Source organism: Rattus rattus, chromosome X, assembly GCF_011064425.1.
Source record: "Rattus rattus isolate New Zealand chromosome X, Rrattus_CSIRO_v1, whole genome shotgun sequence".
Lineage (NCBI taxonomy): Eukaryota > Metazoa > Chordata > Mammalia > Rodentia > Muridae > Rattus > Rattus rattus.
Genome location: NC_046172.1, coordinates 110,536,739 through 110,564,177, shown reverse-complemented (window position 1 = coordinate 110,564,177; position 27,439 = coordinate 110,536,739). Strand labels below are relative to the sequence as shown.

General features: G+C 36.4%; 1 protein-coding gene across 1 annotated transcript in view; it reads right to left on the bottom strand.

Annotated features, from left to right (window-relative positions):
• Smarca1 (SWI/SNF related, matrix associated, actin dependent regulator of chromatin, subfamily a, member 1) overlaps positions 1–27,439 on the bottom strand; it is a 70,219-nt gene that overhangs the window by 39,252 nt on the left and 3,528 nt on the right. The window contains 14 exon segments of the mRNA XM_032889621.1: positions 139–287; positions 1,059–1,191; positions 3,095–3,247; positions 6,840–6,961; positions 9,136–9,362; positions 9,962–10,071; positions 14,096–14,164; positions 14,875–15,006; positions 16,103–16,258; positions 18,762–18,941; positions 21,984–22,084; positions 22,190–22,290; positions 22,610–22,776; positions 25,761–25,862. Coding sequence (XP_032745512.1) covers positions 139–287; positions 1,059–1,191; positions 3,095–3,247; positions 6,840–6,961; positions 9,136–9,362; positions 9,962–10,071; positions 14,096–14,164; positions 14,875–15,006; positions 16,103–16,258; positions 18,762–18,941; positions 21,984–22,084; positions 22,190–22,290; positions 22,610–22,776; positions 25,761–25,862 — 1,902 coding nt within the window.

Genomic DNA, 27,439 nt, shown 5'->3' with positions numbered 1-27,439 from the left:
AGCCCCATGCTGGCAAAGACAACCCTTCTTAGGAAGACCTTAACTTAATTTGAAGCATGCAGTTCACCCCAACACAACATATAAATGTATGGGTTGTAAATAACCCATTATGGAAATGCAGTGCTATTTTCAACCAACCTTCTTTTCCCCTCTTTCCAGAATAGTTACAATGTCCTCATCCGTCAGCTCACTTTCTTTACAGGCAAAAACGTGTGTGGCTCCATGGCGTATCATTTGTAGCATTTCCTCTTTTGCCAGCTTGTTGGATTGTTGGTCAATGAGTCTTCCTAATAACAATCAAAACGGAATATATTCAATTACACTTCAAAGAAAGTGCAGTATAATGATTCTGATGAGACGCATTGGACTAAATCATACATAAAGCAGATCTATGAGAAAATTAGTAAGTAACTGCAAGTTTTTCTTCTACCACATTTCCTATTTCACTGTTAATACCTTTTTGTGTTCCGATTCCATTTTTCAGATTACTTCTCTGCATGGAAAGATGCTCTGATGTATATTCATTTAAATTTTCAGAAACCAACGTATTTCTGCTAACTAATAGTATAAGATACCATAAAAGTCATGTCATTGGCATTCAAGTATAACACAGTGAATTTATTTCATGTACTGAGGGCATAGGCTTAAATTACAAAGATTACAAACATCTTTTCTCGAAGATTATTTACATACAGGTAACATTATATAGACTGAGCATGGTATATTTAGGAATATGCATATACATACACACATGTAATAACAATCTATTAAAAAGAGGTCATTAATTTGAAAGAGCAAGGACAAAATATTCATTTGTGTGCATATATACATATACCCATACACACGCATATATATACATATATATACATATATATATGTTTGGAGGAAAAAAAGAAACAGCTGAACCATTATAATATGAACCAAAAAGGAAAGGAAAAAGGTTATTTTCACTAAGTTTGTGATTTTCAGTCAACCTTTATTGAAAAGCAATATCCTCTGAAGGAAACTAAATGTGTTTTACACCTCCTCAAATTAATGAAGTTTCTACATAGAAATACCTTGCTGTATAACAATTGAATCAAGTCTCAGTTTTATCTCAGCTCTCTCTACAATCCTCTCTTCCACTGTGTTGTCTGTAATGAGACGGAAGACTCGTACTGGCTTCTTCTGACCAATGCGATGTGCCCGATCCTAGCAGAAAAAAAAAATCCAACTGTAAGATACTACAGACTGTAGAAAAGACTTCGACATTGAACTACAACGCTATAAATATCTGAAAACAAAAGCCAGACTTAAACCTCTCTAAACCTGTCACTTTTGAAAGGAGGATGATGGATGCTAAGGATATCCAAAGACTTCTGGGAACAAAGAAATTTCAAAGTGTGCTGTGCTGCTACTGGGAAACTTCCAGAATGTCATACAGCTAAGGCTTCTGCACTGAGTTACTAGGTTACGTTAACTCACTAAATGCAAACATCTCCAGGAGGAGCAAGGAGTTTTTGAAAAAGCAAAGCAGTTAGCAAGGGCTGCTATGTTAACAAAAGTCTGCTTTATCTCATCGTCAAGGAGTTCTTTCTGCTTACCAAGGCAATTCTGGGATGCATAGTAAAGGCTCATAAATATTAATGAGATCTTCATAATTTTAAGATTGTAGAATTGCTCCAATGGTTTATAATTAGCAAAGGTGGCAGGTGGCAACTTCTGGCAAACTATAAGCATGTGGAGAGTGTGTTTAAAATGCAGAAACTAAGAGAGCAAATGAGAACAGAGGGGAGGTGGAGAGAATCAAAGAAACAGGCTTGAAAAAGTCCCTGTAGTAAATGGAAAAACAATACAGTCCCATAACCAAATGTTTCAATAAGGCGCTTTCAAAGACGATTCAACTAAACTAACACCTAAAACTTCCAACTCCAACCAGCAATCTGTGAGTGACCAGACTGTGATAAAAGGTAAGATAAAACATTCTCTTACACACACACACACACACACACACACACACACACACACATATGCACACGCACACACACAACTTGATGGCTCAGTGGCATATAAGGACTTAAGTTGGGATCTCTAGTACCCGCATAAAAGCCAGGCAAGGTGGGGCTCACTTACAACTCTAGCACTGAGACTGAGACTTGGGGCAGGGCTGGGGGCACTGATCAACCTGTCAAACCAAAGTGACAAACTCCAGGTTCAGTAAGAGAACCTATCTCAAATATAAGATAGAGAAGCAACTGGGGAACATCCTCATGTCAATTTCAGGCTTTCAAATGTGCTGTCAGGATTGCACACCCATACAAATGTATACAACACATGCATGCACACGCACACATTTTTTATAACCTCAAATAGCACACTTTCCTTTCTTACATGTTTACCTATTCAACCCAATTACTTTATTACAAATGTTAAAATGTAACATTTTCAAATATCGGTACTAAAGATTTTTTAACAGTGTCTAGCCATGCATCTGGTCTAGAACTCCTTATGTCGACCTGGTTGACCTCAAACTCATAGAGATCCCCCTGCCTCTGATTCTGAGTGCTGGGATTAATAGCCATCATGCCTGACCTAAAGATTTTAGTAGGCATTTGTTAAGCAAAATAATGAGATTAAGTTTTAATCCTTTTCATTTAAATAAACTCAGAAGGGGTTGGGGATTTAGCTCAGTGGTAGAGCGCTTGCCTAGCAAGCACAAGGCCCTGGGTTCGGTCCCCAACTCCAAAAAAAGAAAAAAAAAGAAAAAAGAAAAAAAGTTAAATAAACTCAGAATGCCTCCTCAACATGCAAGAATAGGAAAAAGTTGATATACATAGATATGGATGTAGATTAGGTATAGATATATACATTAGATATATCGATATAGATTAGATATACATATATAGATAGATATGTAAGTTTTATAGTTTTATTTGAAGCATATCTGTTAGCTTTCATTTCTTTTGTTTTCACACTTAACTCAGCAACTTTAATTCTAACCTTCACAAAAATCACTCCAAAACCGTTACCCTGTAATCATAAATTACCTTTGTTCTATGTAAACAATAGCATTCTGAGGTTCAATGATTTCCTTGTATCATTAAATGTTACTAACCATAGCTTGTAAATCAACCTGTGGATTCCAGTCTGAATCATATAGGATAACCACGTCAGCACTTGCCAAGTTAATTCCGAGTCCTCCAGCCCTAGTACTCAGCATAAAGATGAATTTGCTGCTATTCGGAGCATTGAAGGCTTCTATTGCTTCCTTTTTTAATTCACAAAGAAATATAAAAAGAGAAAAACTGAGTTACATTCCAAATTTTAAGAAAGAAAAAAGTTAGCATGCTCACAGAAAATAGTTTTACACTTTGTATATAATATTCTCTATAATTAATACATTATAATATTCTTCTCTTCCAAGCTATTTCCCTATACACTGCACTGTGTAATTTGCTGGAGAAAATGTGTCTTTTTAAAGAAATTTGCAAATGTTAACCAATAGAGACAAACATAGAACAACCATACAAATAAATTTAACTAAGCGAATCATTCATTTGCATTCTTTGAAAATAATAGTAAGACTATTCTACTTGATTAAAAGCTGAACTCTATCTTTGGGTAACATGGCAGAAATGTCAATAGCATTGTGAGGACTGGTAGACAAGGTGTGGCTAAGATCAATCAAGAGAGAAAAGTTGAGAAATTCAAATGAGAGTAAGATGATCTATATTACTATAACGACAAAGGGAAAGTGATCAAGAAAATCAGAATGACATGACCAGGAACATTTAGCCATGAATCTTTAAAATTAATATGTTGTTAATATCCTCTACACAAAGTTCTCATAGAAATTGATTAGGAAAATACTGTCTTCCATAAAAAATAGGACCTGAAAGGAGAAGAACTTCTACTCACAGAATAAATACAAATGTTCAAAACTACAAGAATAATGTTAGTTTCTCACTAGTAATCAAATAGATGAAAAGAAAGAATAGAATGACACTTTAAGGATAAATAGAAATGGAAATACTCAAAGCTGATGTGGGAACAAAGGGATATTGCTTCTGGGAGGGTGAATTGGAACAACCTCTCTAGAAAGCAATTTGACAACGTGCACCAAGAGCCTTAATACAGTTCATACCCTTTGACCCAGTCAAGCCACTTCCAGGAACTTACCCTAAGGAAATAATCAGAGATGTGCACAAAATTTATGACTTTCACTATAGATAGCATGATTTAAAACAATGAAAAATTGGAAACAACCCAAATCATCAGCAATAAAGGGACATATTATGTAGAGTACATCATTAAGCCTAAATATTTTCCTAAAACTATATATAGTGATTATTTTTATGGATAAAGTGCAATATAATCCTGATTAAAAGTACTAATATATTGAACTTTATGTATAGTGCATATATAGTATGGTACCAATTTCTTTCATATTATTTCCCATAAAGATTTCCCATATAATTGATTTTGTTAATCTCTCTCAGTATGTGTATATTACTTATATACTCACAAAATGCACAGTTTTTAATGCAATAGGGAAAAATGGTATATGTTCTAGTCAGACAAGGTGCCTAGCAGGACTATAGTCAGTAGATCATGAAACTGTGGAACGCATAAAGGTGCGGTGACAGGTGCAAAAACCTGGAAGTGAAGCATAACTCAACTGAGCCACATCTGAAACACAAGCCTTTAACTCTTCTGGGACCCAATTTAATGTGGCACAGGTTTGTCAGTACCTTAACCAGATTTTCGGGAGAATCACTGGGAAACACCAGGTGCCTAGCTTATAGTATCTTCTGGCTAAATGCTAAGTCTTTTCCCTATAAAACTGAAACCAATTAAGTCAGAGGATGATCAGAGGCCTAGCTAGTTTATCCATAGGGAAAGGGCAAATGTCAGAACTATTGAGGGAAAAAATCTCCACTGCTGATACACAGAGCAAAGAATCAAATATAAAAAGACATGAAATTATTATATAAATAGCAACATAAACAGGACATCTCCCAGAAGGGGGAAAAAGAATGGCTCTGACGTCTCTGTATTCAAATGGGATGCCTGTAATTCAAAATCTTTGAACAAAGAATAATATTAAAGTTCAAAAAAGAGATAAGTGAAGGGAGGGGAGGGGCAAGAACTCTGAGAAGGGGGATGGGGCAACATTTGGGATGTAAATAAATAAAATAGTTAATAAATAATAAAACAAAGAAAGAAACACAACAGAAAAAAATTAAACAAAACAAAAAATTTCAAGAATTTGTGTGTAGCTAAGTAATGAACAGAGAAATAGGTCAGAAGTGACAACTGGCATTTTGAGGCCAGATAATACCTACTAAATACTGCCTTCATGTCCTTTTCATTCTAGCAAGAAAGGGCATTCATCTTTAACAGTACTGAAGATGTTATGCTTATGAAGAAAAAGGTTCTCAGGACTAAGTCAACAAAAGTGTCAAGTAACTATGTCAGAGCACTTCAAACTATAAGGTGGGAGATAATTAAAGTTTTTAAGCATCCTTTTCTGTGTAAAAGTTACCATAGCTGTTTCCTTTTAATTGGTAACAGTAAAGGTTTAACATAAAAGTCTGTGTGCTGTTGGCAAAGCTGCACTATGTATGTGGTATCCAGACTTCAGTAAGGGTGTGCATAAGAGACAGAAAGCCTTGTCAATGGAAGGAACTGTGGAAGTAGAAGAACATGGCCTGAGAAGGTGCCTGAGACAGAAAGACCTGTGTGCAATTTCCTGTCACACAGAATATAGTGCACTGTGTGGTTTTAAACTGTTTGTACCTATTATGCCCACCAATCTTCACAATGTCATCAGGAAGAAGCATTAGTATCAATTTTATCTTTATGGTACTATTAAAGATACTGAGACTCATAGAATTAAATGGCTAATAGAAAGTGGTGGTGTGGGGTTGGGGATTTGGCTCAGTGGTAGAGCGCTTGCCTAGGAAGCATAAGGCCCTGGGTTCAGTCCCCAGCTCAAAAAAAGAACCAAAAAAAAAAAAGAAAGAAAGAAAGAAAAAAAAAAAGAAAGTGGTGGTATTAGTGGTAAAAATCAGATCTTCAAACCAAGTTCCGGGTATTTTCCACTATACCATAAATCTTGTTCATTTGCCCTTAACATGAGTATTGTTGAGAGAGAGAGAGAGAGAGAGAGAGAGAGAGAGAGACCCCTAAAGGATCATAGAAAAGAGAGAAAGAAATAGCAAAGCTATCCACAAAGTGATTTAATGGGTTTACAATGCCTTCAATTATGCCTTTTGTGATGGATAATCTAAAGACTTACAAGAATTTCCAAATATGAAGAAGATAATGGGCGCTAGGTAGGTATACTTATTCATGATTACGAACAAACATTTGACCATCCTAAAACCCCAAACTCATAAGTACCTACACCTATGTTGTCATATTTCACTTTTACAAAAACCCTCCACAGCCAAGACTGTCCCTTCAATACTAGACTTGGGTGATCATATGACCAAATGACCACCATTAGACTCCACAAATGGCAAGGGTCCACCATGGGACACAAATTCAGAAAGGAAAAGAAACACATAATCTGAAGTCGGGGAGTCATTTTGAGAGACAGTAATCAATGGAGCAATGGCTAAAAGAGATTGTGTTCTTAGAAAAGCATATATCTGAAGAGCCTAGGATGGTTTGGAAAAAATCAGTGGAATGGAAACTAAATGTGGAAGAATGATTATAGAAGAAAGATCATGGTGGCAGTAAGAAAGTCAGTATCACTGAACAGTAGAACAGACTAAAGCTTAAAACAACAGCAAAGAAACATTGTGCAACTGAATGCCGATTTTTGACATCTTGCTTCACTTTCCTGTCCTCACCTCTCTTTCTTCATGTGGGGTTTGTCCATCCAGTCGACAATACTCATAACCACGCCACATACAATAATCCTCCAAAATGTCTAGCAGTCGAGTCATCTGGCTAAAGATGAGAACTCTTGATCCTAAATTATTTCACCAGAAAATAGAGTTAAACGTGTGTGAAGTATGAAAATTACATGATGACATGCATTATCTTTGCACAGTTCATATATGCAAATAATTCCAGTTAACCTTGAAAGTCAAAAAGAAAAAAAACATCATAAACAATCTAAATAATATGGCATACGAACATGACAACACAAACACATACACAAAAAGAAAGAATGTTACACAAAGTTATCTATGTGTTAAACTATAAGGTTTTCTTTAGTTCTTAAAAAATCTTGCAGACATCATGAATTTTGCAGGCAAACGGATGGAACTAGAAAATATTATCCTGAGTGATGTAGCCCAGATGCAGAAAGAGATGCATGGTGTGTACTAACTTGTAAGTGAACATTAGCCATAAAGTACAAGGTATCTATGATACACCCCACAGACCCAAAAGTTAAACAAGAAGGAAGCCCCAAGTGCTTGAGTCACACTTAGAGGAGGAGCATGGTGATAGGAGGCAGAGAGAAATGGAAGGGAGAAGAGACAGGAAAGCGGCTCAGAGGGCCAGGAGAATGAATGGAAATCTACAGCTGACGGGCGTAGGGGTAAATGGAGAATCTTTAGGAAGTCCCAGAGACCTGGGATGGGGGCGGCTCCCAGGAGTCAGTGCCAGTGATCTTAACTGAGATGCCTAACATCTCAGGGACATGGAACTGGTAGAACCTACCTCCTGTAGCCAGGCAAGACCCACCCAGTGGAAAGATAGGGACACCAACCCACTCACTAAACTTTCGATCCAAAATTTGTCCCATCTAAAAGAAGTGTAGGAATGCAGCAGAGACTAAAGGAAAGGCCAACCAATATCTGGCCCAACTCAAAACCCATCCTAAAAAAAAAAGTAAAAATAAAATAAAATAAAATAAAACCCATCCTATGGGCAAGCACCAACCACTGACACTATTAATGATACTACTCTGTTACGCTTGCAGACAGAATCCTAGCATAACAATCCTCTGAGAGGTTCTACCCAGCAGCTGACTGAAACAGATACAGAGACCCACAGTCAAACATTAGACAGAGGTCAGGGACACCTATGGAAGAGTTGGAGGAAGGATTGAAGGCCCTGAAGTAGAGGGGAACTCCACAGGAAGACCAACAAAGTTAACAAATCTGAACCCCTGGGAGCTCTCAGAATCTGAACTATGTTATTAGAACATACACAGGCTGGCATGAGGCAGACATGCAACTCAGTCTTCACAGCTGCCCGTCTGGCCTGAGTGGGAGAGGATGCACCTAATCTGACAGAGACTTTATGGGCCGGCATGGGGGATACCCAGGAGGGACCCCACCCGCTCAGAGGAGAAGGGAGAGGGGATCAGATCAGGGGAAGAGACTTGGTGAGGGAGGGACCGGGAGGAGGAGCAGCATTTGGGATATAAACAAATAAATAAAAAAATTTTAAAAAATCTTGCACATACACTACCATGACTTAGACTCTGCCTTGTCGTTGTCACAAGGATCTACAATGGCTCATATAATCTCTCTCTGGATTATTACTGCAACTGTCTTCATCTCGTCTTCTGGTTTTTCTCTCTCATCCCCAGATTTCCCATATAGTGCTTCCAACATTATCCTCCTTACATACAATCCTGATCATGTTACTTCCTTTCATCAAATCTTCTTTAACTCCTCTACATCCAAAAATAAAGTCTTTGTAGTATGGTTTAAAAGACCTTCCATAATTTGGTGCATAATGGTGCATAATTGGCACAATCAATCCTTACCAAATTCACAAATTGCCGTGCTACGATTCATACCATAAATACCTGTGCTATGGTCCGTTTCACTGCCCTAGACAAGCACACCCATCCCATTATTAACGGCCCACTCCTGCTTACAATCCCGTCTTCACTTCAAATATCATCACTAGGAAGACATTCCCGATTCCCCGTTTCTCAACAGCAGGATGAAGTGCACTTAGAACAATGTGCTGTGAGTCTTCTTCCTCACTAAACTGTGAAATTCTCCAAGCCAAAACCATCATTGTAGTCATCTTTGCATTCTTATACTGCAGGAGAATTCTTGACAAAGAGTAATTACTCAACAATGTCCCCTAGCCGAGTGGATAAATGAATATTTATTCACATACAAATTATCGTGAGTTTATTCCATGCTAACTTAAAAAAAAAATTTCCTCGCTCACCCTGTTCTTTAATTCTCGCCAATAGCTTATCCAGAGCTACCATTTTACCACTATTGCTGACAATGTGCTCATCTGTCGTATAAGGTGGACCAGGCTCTGCTCCATCAAACAGATAAGGATGATTACAACACTTTCGGAGCTGCATCAGAATATTCAATAGTCGCATCTTGTCCATCTTGCCAGAAGAGTTTAAAACATCGATATCTTTCATCAGAATTTTTGTATACCTAAAATGGTAAACTATAATTAATCAATTTTAAGAACACAATGCCATTAAAATCCAGCAATATGGCTGGATTCCTATTAAGTAGGAATAAAGTAGATAAAGGTAGATTTGAATTGAATGCGGGAGGTATCAGTCAATGGTAAAATACATGTCTAATATGCACAGTGCCCTAGGTTCAGTCACAATAACAAAAAAAAATTCTTTCTGATTCAAAAGAAAATATGATCAGAAAAAAAACAAAAAAACAAAAGATTTGAACATTTTGTTTTGTATGTTATTTACTTCTATGCTGCTTATTGACCTGTGCCCCTATACTATTTCTAGAAACTGTCATCAGCTAACAATTGTTCCAGCAGCTACATCTGATAATTATCCACTAACTACATTACTTGCTGAAAGTTTTCAGCCAACTTTCACTTGTTTGAGCTATATTCACAATCCCGTTTCCCTTTTTAAATGGAACACATTAATTTTCTAATAGAATAATTGAACAGTGTAACTTACCATTTAAGTAAATTATCATAGCTGAACAATTAGCAAATGTTATTTTTAATGAATTCTTATATATAAATAAATGTTACCAGATGAAAAATTGCTCACCATTCTCGTTGCATTTTACTCAGTCCCAAGTAAATCTTTATTTCCTTCTTTGGAGGCAGACTTTTCTCTACATCAGTTTTTATACGGCGTAACAAGAATGGTTTTAAAACCTAAAAGACAATGTTTATTATAAAAGCATAGAAAGCACTTATGATTTCATATGGCATGTCTCACTAATACTACAGCTTTAACAGTTAAAACTGTTATCCTGATGTACAACAAACACCAACAATAACAATAGCTGCCTAATTTCTCAGTAAACAACCACCAAACCATGACCCCTTAAAGAATAAGAATAGAGGCTAGGGTAATGCTCATGAAAGAGAGTGGATGTTCATCATTCAGAAGACTCTAGGTTCCATTCTCAGATCCTCTAGACATGAGAGAGGGAAATTAAACACCCGTGACTTGACAGGAGAAAATATGCTAAAACTTAAGACTATTGCTTACTGAATAATCGTGGAAGAAGTCTTGCTTTACATACTGCTTTTAATACAAGGACTTATTTTCAACATGGGAAAATAGAACATGAGAGTTTCAGTTCAAATTCCCTCAAGTAAACTTAAAATTCAGTCATTTAAAATAAATAAACGAATGAGGAGAAAAAATCGATATAAAAAAAACAGTTTAAGCACTGTTTAAAAAATGAATGGAGAAAAGGTTATTACTGTATCCCCGAAAGACAGATTTTGTGTTCCTCATGGAGAACCTCCCAGCAATGTGCCACGTACTGCACCATTAACATTAGAGGCAGTAGTTAATCCTCATAATAAATCATTGAGAGGAATATAATTACTTCTCTTTTCAATTTTTCTGACTTATTTTACTTACTATTTAAGTTTATTTATTTATTACAGTTTTGCCTGCATGTAGGTATATGCAGCATGTATGTACCTGGTGCCCCTGGAGACCAGAAGAGAGTATCACATCCCCTGGAACTAGAGTTAGGAATGGTTGTGAGCTGGCATATAGGTACCAGGAATCAAGCCTGAGTCCTCTCTAAACAGGAGCAACAACCCTCTTCAACGACTGAATTGTCTCTGCAGCTCACAATATGATTATTTCTTTTCTTTTGTTTATTTCGTTGGTGGTTGGTTGGTTGGTTTGGTTTTGGGTTTGGGGTTTTTTTGTTTTGTTTTGATTTTTTTGTTTTGGGGGGTTTGTTTTTGTTTCTTTGGTTTTGTTTTGTTTGTTTTTTGTTTTGTTTTTTTTTGTTTTTTGGAGGCAGGGTTTCTCTACCCTGGCTGTCATGAAATTCACGCCGTAGACCAGTCTAGCCTCAAACTCACAGATCCATGAGTGGTCGTATTAAAGGTGTGCACCACCACACCCAGCGAAGCATGATTATTTCGATTTCAGTAAATTCATCAAAGTCATTATGCTAATAAGTAGAAGCAGATTTAAAGACTCAGACTTCGATTTTTCAAATTTTCTTCTTCATTCATCTGAAAAATGTCATAGTATGTTTAACATATTTTGCATTGAAAATAATACCTAATTTCAAGGCCACTAGAGAAATTTGTAGTAGTCTATTCAGCATTTAAGCTGTCTTTAAGACTTTGAGGCAAAAGTGCTCTGAAGGCAGTATAAAGTTAAAAATTAATCCCATTGGAAATTACAAGATCTATATAAGATGCTCAAAATAACAAGATATACACAATCCTACATATATGGTGTGTCATAGTATATATCTATGATAAATTTAATTTATAAACCCAGCATAGAAATATCAATAATAACAATAAAAGAGAACGAATACATTATAATACAACATAAATATAAATTATATGAATGTAATTTCTTTCAACAGCAGGAAGTATTTTGTACTAAGAATGATGACTGGTATGGAAATTGATGGTATGTAGTGCATAGAGATTAATCATTGTTTTTTATTTCTATGATTTTCTATATTTTGGGGCTATGATTAATCATGGTTAACTGAAATGGTAGAAAGCAAAACTGTAGGAAAAGGAGAGGTACTATATAGATTTTACAAGATGCTTATGAAAAGTGAACTTGAGCTAGAAGTATATAGGTTTTACAGTGGATCTCCAGAGAAACCAAGAAATAGTTTCTAATAATGATTAACACATACATTACTGCTAGTATACCCTGAATTTAGCAACTGGAAAGTCATTGAAAACTATGTGAATAGGTTTCACTCATACGAAATGGAGCGCCATCAGTGATTAGTGGGTTTATGAGTAAATAGGAGGTTAGACAGGGAAGATATAAAGGTAAACTACTCTCAAGAAGGTTGGCTGACATGAAGAGAAAATCATGGTTAAGGACCCAAAGTTAAAGAAGCAGTCAATGATAGAAAGGTAGATGGATTGGTGGGTGGGTAGGTGGGTGGATGGATGGATGGATGGATGGATGGATGGATGGATGGATGGATGGATAGATGGATGGATCAATCGATAGGGAGAAAAGTACTTGTGCATACAGTTAAACCCTTGAGAACCCAAGAAAATTAAATTCACAGGCATCCTTCAAAGGAAAAGGATGTTTAGCATACCATCCACTCGGAATGCTGGGAATGGAGATAGTTTACAACCTGCTAATCCTTTGCTGTCTGATAAGCCAGGATCTGCCCATATCTTGCAGAATTTATGTTTTACTATCCCAGTCCCTTTCCCCCTAAAACATTGAGCATTACTTCTAGGCCATAAAACACATCCTTGTGAAAGATGTCGTTTGTAGTTTGTAACAGCCGATGTGACTTCTGTTTTATCTTAGAGGCAGGCAAAATCCTGATTCCCACGGGACTGTTTACCTCAGTCATTCCCCACAGACCCTCATCTTAAGCATAGTTTCTAAGCCTAAGGAACCCATCTTAGACATGAAGCCACATGGACTTTGTAAAGAGCTTCATTGTAAACATGTCTTAAGCTTTGTTGTATTCACAGAGCTGAGTGAATCGTTAACAGAAAAGCTGTTTTTCCAAAATTGTGCTATGCTTAAATATGGCAAAAAAATAAAATAAACAAACTAATGCCAGAATCCAAGTTGTAACTCAGAAACTTCTTCTCAAGGACCTCAGAGAAGCTACCTGAGCATGCTTATGTATTGAGGAAAATGAGACATTATAGAGGGATGTTCATTAAAGGACTAAACTATGGAATGAAGTCCATAAGGAAACAAGAAATGATGAGATTCAGAGCTCCCACAGAAGAATTTGCCATTGAGCAGAGAGAAAATAATGCCTCCTCTTAGGCAGCTGACTAACCAAAATGTACAAAGCTTCAGAAGACAGGACCACATGAATGAATTTCTACTTAATGGCTTCTGTTTTGTCATTCAGTAGGGAACAGTGTTACATACTGACAGTGGTGGAGGGCAAGAGATACCCAACATGGGGTTGGGCAATATCTAAATCAAGTTATAAGAAAAAAGAAAGAAAACTATAGAAGATCATGTTGAAGGAGTCAATACCATGAAATTCCAGCTTATCCTAGAGAGCATGAAATCAGTGGTTCCCTCAAGGAGGGTTGTAGAATTGTCTTGGTATTGAACAGTCTCAGTACAAAAAAGAACTATATACTCATACAGGGAAACAGCATTACACTATATTCCAGTTTGGAGTTGTGAGGGCAGTGTAGCAGAAGAACAAGGGTGTAAAAAGGATTGACAGTAGGAGCAGAAGAGTTATCTGAGCACAGCAAAGATTGTTTCAGATTGAAGCAGGGCTCTGGGGACTGGAGGTCTCTGCCATATTACAAAAGAAATAGAATGAGTAAATGTAGATGTAATTATTTATCAAAGAATGAGAAATGTTGATCAATAAATATGAGGGCATCACCTGCTGATTACCAGATGATAGAGAAGACAGTAGGTGGGAGATAGAATCAAGAGAGGGCTCTGGCCTCTACTCTCTGGAGAATTTGTAGGAGTGAAGAGCCTCCACAAGGAAGGACCACAGGATAATTGAGACCAAAAGCAAAAGATATTCCGTAGAGGTCAAGGATATAATGACTTTGTTCAACATAGGGTTATTACCAAGGCTATAAGGGAGAAGCCATGAAACTGACATAAACAGGAAGCCCAAAATTTCAGATTCTATGGATGTTTGTTTTCTTGCTCAATTATATTCCCTTAAATTGATTATTGACGTTTATGATCACTATTACTTACTGCATGGAGTCTTTCCACAAGCTTTTGATCACCAAGGCAATTTTTAGTATCAAACCAAGAATCAAAGTCCTGTGAAGGGGTGAAAATTCTACAGTAAGTGCACAAGATTTTGGCAACCCCATAAGAACAACAACAATATCAGCCAACCAGACACACCAGAGCTCCCAGCGACTAAACCACCATCCCAAGAATACACAGGGATGGATCTATGGCTCCAGCCACATATGTAGCAGAGGATGGTCTTGTAGGCATCAATGGGAGGAGAGGCCTTGGTCCTGTGAAGGGTCGATGCCCCGGTGCAGGGAAATCTCATGGTGGGGAGGCAAGAGGGAGTGGGTAGGTGGGTGAGCACTCTCACGGAAGCAGGGGTGGGGGATGGGATGGGGGTTCCAGAGGGAAACTGGGAAAGGGAATAACATTTGAAATGTAAAAAAAGAAACTTGACTCTCAGGGTCAACATAATTACATGAGTTCGATTCCCCGGAATACACAGAAAGATGCAAGGAGGGAACTGACTAGATCGAGTTTTCCTCTGATCGCCACACATTCTCACATGTACAAACAACAATAGTAACAATACAGGAGAGGGGTGAGATGGGAGGAAGGAAGAGGGAAGGAGGGAATGAGACAATATAGATGATTATGAACATTAGGAATATATATTAAGATATATGGCTTTGAGCTGGGATTGGAGATCAATAGTAAAGCATTAGCTAAGCACCCTCAGTTCAACCATGAGCACCACTCCCCCTCACACAAATACTGTGTTTTAAACTTACATCTGCAGAATTAAAGACATCCGGCAATAAAAAGTTAAGTAATGCCCAGAGCTCATGCAAGTTATTCTGCAAAGGTGTCCCAGTTAGAAGTAAGCGATTAGTTGACTTGAACTCACGAACAATCTCTGAAAGCTAAAATAAAAATAGAACTTATGTAAGCATTGTTCTGGTTCTTGGAATGCTCACCATTCAGTTATATACTTCATTCAAATTAATTTTCCATGGAAAAATATGCTACTTCAGTTGGCATTGCCACCACAAAGCACAACCAAACACTAACATCTTAGACATGTCCACACCTGAAAGGATACAAATCATATTACATCTGAGAGCCCTCCCCCATCGTGAAAATCTTTAGTTTCTCCGTTTTGGGTTTCGGAAAGTCAGATGTCTTCCATTGGATCCAAGCTATCACTTTACATAACAACATCTTCTTCCGCCAGCCATCTTCATCTACATGCATAGCTAAGCTCCACCCCTGGCCTCACAATTATTTAGCACCAGAATTGAGCTTGTTTTCCTTGATACTATGTATTAAGATTTCAAGTTTTAAGACCACAAAAAAAATTGACAAAAACATAAAATCAGTAATTTTGGAAAAAATCCTATTCTCATAATGTCCTTAATGAAGCAATTATTCTTTAACATGCGTCCTCTTATCAGGTATTACTTCCAACGTGAAATTAGTATGCTCCACCTGGTGGCTTTGCTCCAGCTCTGTCCCTGTTTCTCCCAAAGTAGTCCAGTGATCCAAAGAGAGGCTCATCATTACAAGTGAAGGTTTTCCTACTGCTGATGAAGTTGAATGGCAGCAAATCATTTATGTTTCTCAATATTAATACCAGACTCTAATTCACATAAATCAGGAAACTCCCTTTTCTAATCCACAAGACACATAAGGTAAGTCACTCCTCAATAATAAAAAATAAGTCAATGCAAATGATAGTTGTACATCACATATTCTCAGCAATATTAAAAATGCTATAGCATGACAGAGTTAGGCTGCAACAGGGGAGATTGCAAATAAATACCTAATTTGCATGAAAGCCAGTGCTCAACTTTTATTGGTTCTGTATTGAATAATTTAGCCTTTATGAGCACTTTAAAAACTAATTGTCATTCGCATTCTGTGAATAAAAGCACAATCTTCTGCTACTTATTTTTCATTTTAAACACAGAAAAGTGAACAAACAAGCCTACTACTTAGATAACATTACTGAGAACTTACCTTAGATTTTTCATTTTTTATTCTGTGAGCTTCATCAAGGACTAAGTATCTCCAGTGAAACTTTTTAAACACGGATTTTTCTTTAATTACCATCTCATAAGAAGTCACACAAACATCCCATTCTCCTGGCATCATTTCATCACGAATAAAAGCCGCCTAATGCAAAATAAAGTTTGTATATTAGATTATGTTGACAGGGTAATTACCAAAAGAAACTATAGGGAGAATAGTAAGATCTATGTGAGACACCATAGACCACTTTGTCTAGTTCATTTGAGAGATAGAAAAATCTCTCATGAAAGGGCTCAAAGATAACTTTGTGGCCAATAGTCTGTCTGTGTTGAGAATATATTTATCAACAAAACAAAATCTCACCTTACATGAACCAGAACACTTCATGTCATGAGAGGCCCAAAAGGACATGGGACAGCATAGCTGTATACCTTAGTGTCACAAAGATCCAAGCACTAACATAATCTCATTTAACAAGCATAAAATATTTAACACATAGTAACATTTCCCGCCTTTGGAGACATCTTATATATTCCTTCATTTCCCAGCAGAGAATAACTATGTATTCTGGTAAGGAGTCCCAGAGCTCCTTAATATTTTTGTGAAATTCTTAATGTTATTATAAGGCTACAGATGTGGTTTCATGAAGGGAATCTTCTCTGTGGAGTAAAGGAAGCTATTAAAAACAGGAGACTATTTACAACTATTTTTAAATCTTCACAGGCAGTGGCCAACATGGTAGGCAACTTGACTGAAAACATCTTTAACTGGTATGAACTTCATTCCAGATGTTATGGGCCAAAGTAAAACCACAAAATTTTAAAGGAAGCAGAAAAATCTATGTGAAAAGGAACTACTTGGTTCTATAATTTCAGAGTTGTGGCACATAAATAAAATCAATGGGTTATTACAAAGTCTCTACTTCATAATTCATAAACGTGCACCAAATGCATCGTTGATTCATTCAACAATATTTATAAGTATTTGGTATGTATTAAAAGATTTCCTAGATTAACAAAATGGAGAGAATGATACCTCTTTTATCCACCTCAGTTTCATTGAGTTGAAGACTCAGCATCATGCTTCTCAAGAATTTCATGGAATTGAGACTTGGTTTTTTTTTTATTTAACTTAACTCTTTTAGAATTTTTGCAACTATTGACCAGATTTAGGGTTAAGTATCTTTATAAAATATTGAAAAACACATGACACAAAAGGCTCTTAGAATTGTGCACATTTAAACTCACTCGTAACTACACACTCAGTAGTGATATAAGAATTAAGACCATATCTGTTTCCATCTCCACTAGATACAGATTTCTCTGTGATAAATAAAGAAAAACAATACTGGAACAGATTGCAAGATGACTTTATACAAACTAGGATCAAGAGAATCTCTTTTTATACAGACAGGATCAAGAATTTCTCTAAAATCACAACTAAAATGTCTTTTACAGACGTTGAATTTTCATTGTTGAATACTAGCTTCCTAAAGTATTTATTCAAAGCCAGAAAAAAAAATGAAAAGGTCAACATATCTATCCCATATGATAGCAAGGTTCAAATGGTCTACAAATGAACATCTAGAATTTTAGATACATCAATATCAGTCTCTAAGAAGTGAACAGTACTATATTAAATATTAACAATGACCAGAACAGAATTCTAAGTGACCAATTTCCTATGGAAAAATAGAAGGCTTCAGGAGGAATCAGCCTTGTGATTCTAAATTTATGAACTCAGTATTTATAAATTATTATATTATATTATTTATAAATTACTTATAAGTTAAATTTAAATAAATTTAAGTAATTTTTCTTCAAGCAAAATGATAATGATAAAATTACATAATTCATTATGGGAGTATTCCGCTGAGTATCTCTTGATAATTCATCTATCTAAATATGTAAAATAGTATAAACTTTTATTTTAAATTCTCTTCTCTGGAGGCAAAATAAAGACAAATTTCAATAATACTCTAAGTGAATTATTCTTTTTGTGGTTTTGGATAATTTATTATGTTTTGATTGATTCTACAATCCTAAAAAATAATTATAGCCTACTAACTGGACAAATAGCTAATCTAAACACCTTCCTCCCTGGCCGAAACCCAAATTCTAGTATTATCTGAGAATATACACAGGCATGTTACAAGCCTTGCATAAATACAAAATGGTGAGGCTGTCTACAGTCACAGAAGATTTCTATGTGTGGACAAGTATGTAAAGCCAGAACTTTAAATAGCAAAACTTAAATCGTTCCAATTTCCACATTTCTGTCTCCTAAGTAGCACAAATGATAAGGTGACTAATAGTACATACTGAAAAGTAAACACAGTTCATAAACGTGGTAAGTACAGGAGTTAGTATAGCAACAATATGACAGAGCCCAGCTGGGACTCAGGCCATCTCAAGTGTCATTTAGTAGTCGTTGTAGTAGTAGTCATAGCTGAGTTAAATGTGTTTAACATGAACATTATGCAACTGCAGTCTAGAAATAAGACTCTTGACAGTCTTTTTAAAAGTAGTTTCTCTCCAGGTTGAGATTTAGCTCAGTGGTACAGGGCTTGCTTAGCAAGCGCAAGGCCCTGGGTTCGATCCCCAGCTCCGAAAAAAAAAAAAGAAAAAAAAAGTAGTTTCTCACTTACTCTCACATCTTTGTCTCCAACGAAACAAATAACACGGAGAGACGGAACCCATCGTTTAAATTCATTCATCCAGTTATGTAAAGTAGACTTTGGAACTAAAACCATATGGGGTCCAGGAATGTTTCTGTAGTGCTTCAGGTAACCAAGCAAAGCAATGGTTTGCAAAGTCTTCCCAAGGCCCTGCATTTATCATTACAACGGGGAAAAACATGTAAATACGCTTTTTTTTTTAAATGAAACAATTTGTTAGAAACAACATTACAAAAAAGATTCTTGCCAATTATTTCACATTAGGGATTGGGTTTCTAGCAATGAAAACGAGAAGGGACTTTATTTAAAAGAAGAAAGACACAATACCATTTCAAGTCATTATTTGTTGTGAGTGGAGAAGAAAAGAACCAAAAACCTGTAGTCAAAATATTGCTTAATGAATCACTTTTCCATTTAGGACTTGCTTCCTGGACTCTGTTGAGGAACAAGTAAACTGATCCGTAATTTTTTCTGGTAGGTACAAACCTAGGGATTGCAGGGTGCATGTTTCACAAAAATGGACTTCTTTCTAGAGCCAGTTGAGATAGTGACCTTTCCTTCCTAGTGTTCCCAACATTATTCCAGCCGTGGCATTAAATATTCAGACTGTGCATTTCAAGGTGCTCATGGCTGTCAACTGACACCCCACACGCTTAAAGACCTTAGGAATCAGAAAGTCACAGAGCATAGCAGTGTGAATAGGACTTAGAGAGCACTAGCTCAGTGTGCTTTTTAAAGAGTAATACATCAAACACCCATGAGCCTGGCGCCTAGCCCATGGGAACGGGATCTACGCTGTTCAGCCTTTAAAAATAAGTCATCACTTTAAAATAAGAGATAGGGCGTAGTTCAGTGGTGAGCACATGTTTAGTATGAAGCCCTGGGTTTGATTTCCAGCCTCCGGAGTAAAAGTAAACACTAAATAATTAAGCAGCTTTTGCATAATCTCTAAGTGGAGCAGAAAACTTTACTCTATGAAGCTAAGTGCCACTTTTAAGGGCTGTATCTTATCTGATAAGTCACTTAAGATGGAGTGTTATGGACAAGATCCACCAAAACCTTAAAATGTTTAAGAAACTGATCCTACTTCCAGGAATTCTATGATAACAACCTGAGAGTCACAGAGAAACTAACAATGAAATTGTCATAGTAGCACAATTGACATTGTACCGCTAACAATCCAGCAACAGGAGAGGAGTGGAAGGAATCAATGGCACCTCCTTAGGACTATCAGATAGTAAAAACTTACTTTGACAAAATGTTAGAGAGGATTTGAAAAATACATATGAATGTGGAAAGGCCAGAATGCCAAATTCTACATACCCCATGATCTCAATTATAAATCTAAAAAACAGTTTAAAAAGAAACATAGCAAAATGTCAACCATGGTTATTTCTCAATGGCAGAATTGCTGTGTAATTACTATTATTTAATTTCTATTTTTTTCTAAATTGCATATATTCTCTAAAATGCCTTCCTCTCTTTTAGTACGTAAAACAAGTTGAACATGATGGCATACATCTGTAGTCTCAGCTCGAAGGGAGGCTGCGGCAAGAGAATCACAAGTTTAAAGCTTGAGCAACAGAATGGGACGTTATCTCAAAACAAAACATAAAATGGACTGGTGTGTAGTGTGGGGATCCAGCACTTGCATAGCACACACATAAGGCCTTAGTTTTAAGCTCCAGTACTGGAAAGGAAAAGGGAAGTGGGGAAAGACGATAAAAAATAAGATAGAATTAAAACTTATATGGCATCAGCAGAATCTTGAAGGGTCTTTAGATCTTTGTCTTAGACAAGTTGTAGCCTAGAAGTTCTTGGGGTAAATAATCCTTGCCCTTCTGTTGACAGATAAACAGACATTCTCCTGCTATGAGCAGAATATGGCCCTCAACACAATAATGAAAATATAAGGAGCTACAAATCCTTGCTTTAAAAAAATGCTCGGCCGTACACCTAACAGTTGCTCAGCCAAAGATGAGTCCCTCTGGGATAGCCTATACTAGACATCATAAGATGTATTTCATCATTTGGCCTTCTGGATAATAGTGATTACAAATATGGCTCCCGAGTCTCATAGATATTATATTATTGGATTAAATAGATATATAAGTTCCTCTGTCATCTCTTAAGTCTAATTTTATGAATTCTTTGTTTTTAGCATACAAAATCTGGGCCTCTATAATCCCCCATCTACTTTAATTAAAGAATTCATATGATCTTACTTTTCTGTTATTTTACATGCATGTCCAAGGATTCATTAGCTTATCAAAAAGACTGCAATTTGTACTCTACTGTTACAGTGTCAACACTGAAGCTGAAACATTGTGTCCATGCCCATAATCTAAGTACTCAGAAGGCTAAGGCAAGAGGATTGAAACCCAGTTATCTGTGGCCATGTAATAATGGCGAGTTACAGGACAACTGAGTCTACAGTCATTTATGTACGAATCTGTTCGTTCATTCATTTACTTATTGTTTTGTTTCTATATCCTACCTCATTCCCAAGAAGATGCCAGATTGCTCGTTATAAAAAACATGGAACATAAGTTAATGGTAAAACAGAAATGAAAAGTTATCAAGGAAAATTAGACTAGAAGATAAAGCATAAGAAAAGAAAAAAAGAAAAGAAAAGGAAACCATCGGGGGAAGACCTTAAAGGATGAGATGCTGCCTTTTGGCATTGCACTTTTCTTTGGGCTTCTTGGAAGCCAAAGTTCAAACAGAAACAAGAGCAAAAAAAGAGGTGTCGTACCACTTCAGGAAACCTCCATATGATCCTTGAGCAATGCAAAAGGTTCTATTCTACAAGTTACTTGAACAGTTATAGACAACAAACATTCTTTTGCAGGCTGGAGACATAGTTCAGATGTGGACAGCACTTTTTGCTCTGACAGAGGACCTGGGTTCCATTACTCGCACTCATGTGGTGGCCCACAATCATTCGTAACTCCAGTTCCGGGGATCCTATGCCCTCTCCTCCCCGGGTGCTGCAAACACATGGTATTCACATAGGCAGGCAAGCCACTCACACACATAAAGTAAAAAGAAAGAAATCTAAAAAAAGTAGGATTATTTTGCCCCTAAATAAAGCGTTGGGGCATAGAGGCAGGAAAGTTCAACACAGGTAGTCAAATTTACATTAAAAAACTTGTAGTAAATCAGAACATTCTTTGAATACCAGTGCCTTACCATTTCATCAGCTAAAATACCATTGACTCCATTTTCATACAAAGAGATCAACCAGTTTAGTCCTCGGATCTGATAATCCCTCAGGGGTCCTCCCTTCACATCTAAAACAGAAATGAAGAACCTCTCAGACTTTTACTAGTATACTCAAGGAAATTGGGTTTTCTACTGAACTGCAAAAGTGACCATGAGTGTGATAAAGTACTCACAAGAAGGTGAGACCTCAAAATCCTAACACACACATTCTGATGTTTTCTACTCTCTGACAGAAGCCTCATCTTCCTCTTGTTCTTGTAGCCTGTGGCGATAGCTAGTGAAAAGACAAAAGTAAAACTTTCACATTCAGGCTATGCGGAGACACCAAGCTAGATTTGCAAATGTCTTTTATTAAAAAAGGAATGTGTTATCTAGTGTCTGGCATAGAATGTGGTAGAGCAGTTTAAGTTTGGGGTTTGTTTTTTTTTTTTAACTAATTAAGTTCTGGTGAGAAAAAAAGACAAAGATTGGTGTTTCCAAGACACATTTGCATTGCCAATAATCATATTATTCACAGAAAGTTATCCTGAGCAGATGAAATGAAAGGGGGAGGGAAAAGGGAAAAGGAAGAACGTAGAAAGAAGACTACATACTCTCCCACAGAAATCAAGCTCTGCTTGTCATCTTTCTTTACTCGAGGACGAGCCAGTTTCATGTTAAGAGGAGATGTTGGAGACTTCTGTGCTGAAGGTTGAATGAAATGTGCAAAAAGTTCCGTCTGCTTCAGTAAAAACTCAAATCTCTTTGCTCTGTCTGCTTTCTAATTGACAAACGAGAGGGAAAAATAAAGATTTTCTTTTTGTGTTCATTCAAAGTTATTTATCAAACATTTATATTCTGCTTCAGCTATGCAATAATCTCGATGCTTTTAACATATTAATCTACCAAATTCCCTTTGAAATCCATAAGATGGTCACTAAGGTCATACCCATTTTACAGATGATAAAATGGAAGCACAGAATGGGCAAGGAATGTTCCCAAGCTTCCCCAGATTGTAAGTAACCAAACTTCACAATGCTATTTCAAGTAGTTTGAACAGAAATAAAATGACCTGACAGATTTAATAAATGCTCCCAAAAGAAGTATACCCTTAGGATTGGAAGCATAGGGCAGCGGTAGAGTACTGCCAAGACCCAGAGTTCAATTCCCAGTGCCCAATATTACAAAACAATCAGAAAGTCAAAATTAGAAAACTAATCCTCTTTCTAAACATTATCCTCTTTTTCTTTAATTAAAAATAATTGCGACTTGTTCTCTTTGTTCTTCTCTGCTCTTCCTTGTCTCTTTTTTCCCCATACTCCCTTCCCCCACCCCCATATGCCCATGGCCAGCCTCCTTTCCTCTTCTCGCTTCTTCTCTCATTAAACCTCTCCACATGGAAAAAAAAATAATTGCATCAGGCTGGAGAGATGGCTCAGAGGTTAAGGGCACTGACTGCTCTTCCAGAGGTCCTGAGTTCAAATCCCAGCAACACATGGTGGCTCACAACCATCTGTAATGGGATCTGATGCCCTCTTCTGGTGTGTCTGAAGACAGTGACAGTGTAGTCACATACATGAAATAAATAAATAAACCTAAATTGCATCAATTATTTATGTACTAAACATAGAAACACATACATATTGGAACCATGCATGGTGGCACACAACTTTAATCCTAGCATTTGGAGGACAGAGGCAGGACAATCTCTGTAAGCTCAAAACCAGCCCGGTCCACAGAGCAAGTTTCAGTATGGCCAGGACTTCAAAGAGAGAACTTATCTCCAAAAAATCATAAACAAATGAATAAAATACACATAAATTATAATACATACATACTATAAAGTTTGAGAATTACCAAGCTGCATTTAGAAATAACTGAAATCTAGGCATAGAACATCAGCTGCCCTTAAAGATATTTTCAATATCATGGTACAATAATGTAATGACATTTTTCTTTGAATTATGTCATTCTGGAAATTTATACTTAATGCTACTAGTATTTAATGTTTCTCCACAAGAGAATAGAACCTAGAGAAAAATATAGGTACACATATATGTGAAGTAGTTCATATATATTAAGTATTTCCATACATAACGCTGTTGTGTAGTCTAAAATTTCAATACTACATTATCAAAATAACTGAGTTGTTTTAGTTTATTTTTATTTTTAGATTCATATTTGTTTCTTAATAAAAGAAAGAAAAGGCATGGATTTAAATGGGAGGAGAGGTAGGGAGAATCTGAGGTGTTAGAGGGAGGGAAAACATAATCAGAATATAGTAAAAAAACTTTTTATAATAGATAAATAGAAAAATAAAAATAAGCTGGTTCACAACAAAACCTTAAAAGATCAAGAGTTTACTTCATCCTAAATAAAGGAAGAGATAAAGATTTTATTTCTAGTCACTCTCCGATCACTCAGCAGAGAATACTTGATTACTGGTAAAAAATTAATAACACAGAAACTTATAGGAGAATTCATTAGCATAGATACAAGACTTAGAAAAGTACATCCAGAAGTCCATGCTGGAAGGAGGCCAAAACTTCTCCAGTTCATGTTATCCTCTCTGGAATGTTGTTTTTAGAACTGTTAAAACATTAACTGTCTCCTTAGATGTGGTCTTAAACATAAGGCACAGACTCCTGTAAAAATAGCTATCTGCAACTAAAACACATATTTCCTCTCTATTTAGTTTCAAAACTGCAAAAATAGTCCTTTTGGGGGGAGGGGGAATTGGTTTCAACTACCTATTCAGTCCTCGGTGTCTGAAAATTAAACAAGTCACAAAGGCAATACATGGGGCTCAACTAAGATTACACTAGTTAACTAGATGGTACTTTTATGCATTGGGTTAATAAGCCTGAATATGCCTCTAACGGTGTATTACCATACTACACATTTCATTAATGCAGAACATCCATTTATATATCATTTAAGGAGAAATGCTAGTCTGGCATTGTGACTGCATTTCCCTCTTACAGCACCCTAATATTGGGTAAAGAACATTGAGGAAAAGTGGGGCATGAGTTCTTATCCCAACTATTCCACATAGTTTCTATGATCTTTAATTTTCTCCTTTGAAAATGAGATTACTTTATTCAATGAAATGTAATTGTTGGCTGGGGAGAAGAAGGTTCCATGGGTAAAGAGCTTATCACAAAGGTACAATGTCCTGAGTTCAAATCCTTAACACCCACAGAAAAAGGAGGTACGGTGGCATCCACCTGTATTCCCAGCATTGATGAAAAGGAAATGCGTGGATCTCTAGAGTTCACTGGCCATCCAGCCTCATCAAATCTGTGAACTCTTGGTTGAGTGAGTGAAAAACATTTAAGTTAAGGTAGAGAGTGATCAACAAAGGCCTTATCCAAACCCTTCCTCAGTGTAAGTCAGAGGGAGCCAGGATCAAAAACTAAGGTGAGCCATGACTGAGAACGCCTGACAGATGCTTCTGACCCACACACACACACACACACACACACACACACACACACACACACACACATGCACGCATGCACAAATATATACAGACACACACAGAGAGAGAAAATGGTTGTAACAATTTAATAATTAAATTACAGCTGTACTCTGAAATCAGATTATGCATCATAAACAGACAAGTCTCTTTTCATCTTTGATGTTACCATAAAAATTAACTATAAATCATGTATGGTAGTATACACCAATAATCAAAGAAATCAGGACTATCTCACAAACAAACAAACAAACAAACAAAGAGAAACATGCTGTTTACTACCTTACCAAGGGTATATTTACCATTTTCTCTTCATATTCTGGGTCCATTTCCTTTTCAGATTTGGAAGTTTTAGCAGCAAGTTTGAGTTGAAATGGAGAAGTGATTTTCTAGAATTTTAAAGGAAATGAACATCAGACAATTGCAAAGCAAGATCTTTAAGTTGGTAGGTGTTCTCCCTTGAAGGAAGACAAAAATAATTAAATAACTTAATAAATACATCACTGAGGGACATACATTGTAGCAACGATGAAAGTTAGGAAGCAAACCTTCTGACTAATACAGTTCTGTGTACCTGAGGTCCAATGGAAAAAAAAAACTAAAATATCAGAGAGATGGTATTAATTAGAATAAAAAACAAAAATAAAACACTGGGCCTTTTCATCTATTTCTAATTAAAGCAGAAGAAATGTATAACCATAAAATAAGAGACTTAGAAATCCTGAACAGGCTAATGTTCAACCACAAACCAAAGAATTCAAGAAATGTAAATAATAACTCTCTCAAACATTTCTTTATGTACTGGAAACAAGCCAGACTTTCAGAATAAAAGACTCTGGCTTCTGTTCCTGAAACGACACTTTTAAAATTTGTTTTCCTAGACTAATTAAAGCATGTATATTTTTATACAGTGTGACACGATCTCATACCCTTAAAATAACCCAATAGTACAGCTTCAAACTGGTCACTTTATTTCCTCTGTAAAGAAAAACATTCTGACGATGCATGTTCCAAGAGTATTTTATAAAGGAAGGATTCATCAGAGATATTCTCTATCAACGGTTGACACTTTTAAAGTTGGAATTTAATGAACACTAGCATTGACTAGTAACTTGAGAAGTCTAAAACAACCTGGAAGTACAGGGTTAACATCTTATGTATCCCACATTTTATAAAAACAAGCCTATTGATTTGAATATCAGGACAGACATAGAGTAAATAGCCTTGTCTAGGAGAAATCAAAAGATAAAATAACAAAAGCAAGAACCTATCTGTCCAGATCAATACCATGACTGTTTGAGTTTAGACAGAGACTTTGCAAAAATTAAAGAACATCTGTCACAACTTTTGTCCACGTGTCGTTAAAATCTTCCAGAATAATTCAGCATCAGGATAGGACCTTAAGCTAGAAAAAGAATGCTTCCAATAATGAATGACTGTCTTCCAACATTTGCTAAAAGTTTTATTTTGAGGAAATTCAAACAAAAACTCTGGAGGAATTGATCAAATCCTACTTTGGAGCACTAATCATATAACAACTATGTCAATTTACAGCATCTCATGTGTCATGATCAACTCCATGAGATGGCTTGAATGTAATTCTGGGTGTGTTGGAAGAGAAACTGAGAAAGACACTTCAAGATCATACTTTCAACATTTCACATATGCTGTGAATCGTGGTGCATGCCTTTAATACTAGCACTTGAGAGGCAGAGGCAAGCGAATCTGTGTGAATTTGAGGACAGCCTGGTCTACATAGTGTTCCAGGGCAGCATAGCTAGATATTAAAATTATGAATCTTAGATATTAAAATTTACACCTTTATCTTAAAAGAACAATGAGGTGGAGTTTTCAAGTTTTAAAACAGAAACCATTACTTCACCTTGTGTGTGTGTGTGTGTGTGTGTGTGTGTGTGTATGAAGAAAAGTTCACTTTCAGAGAATTACGCCTCAGGAAAACATGTAT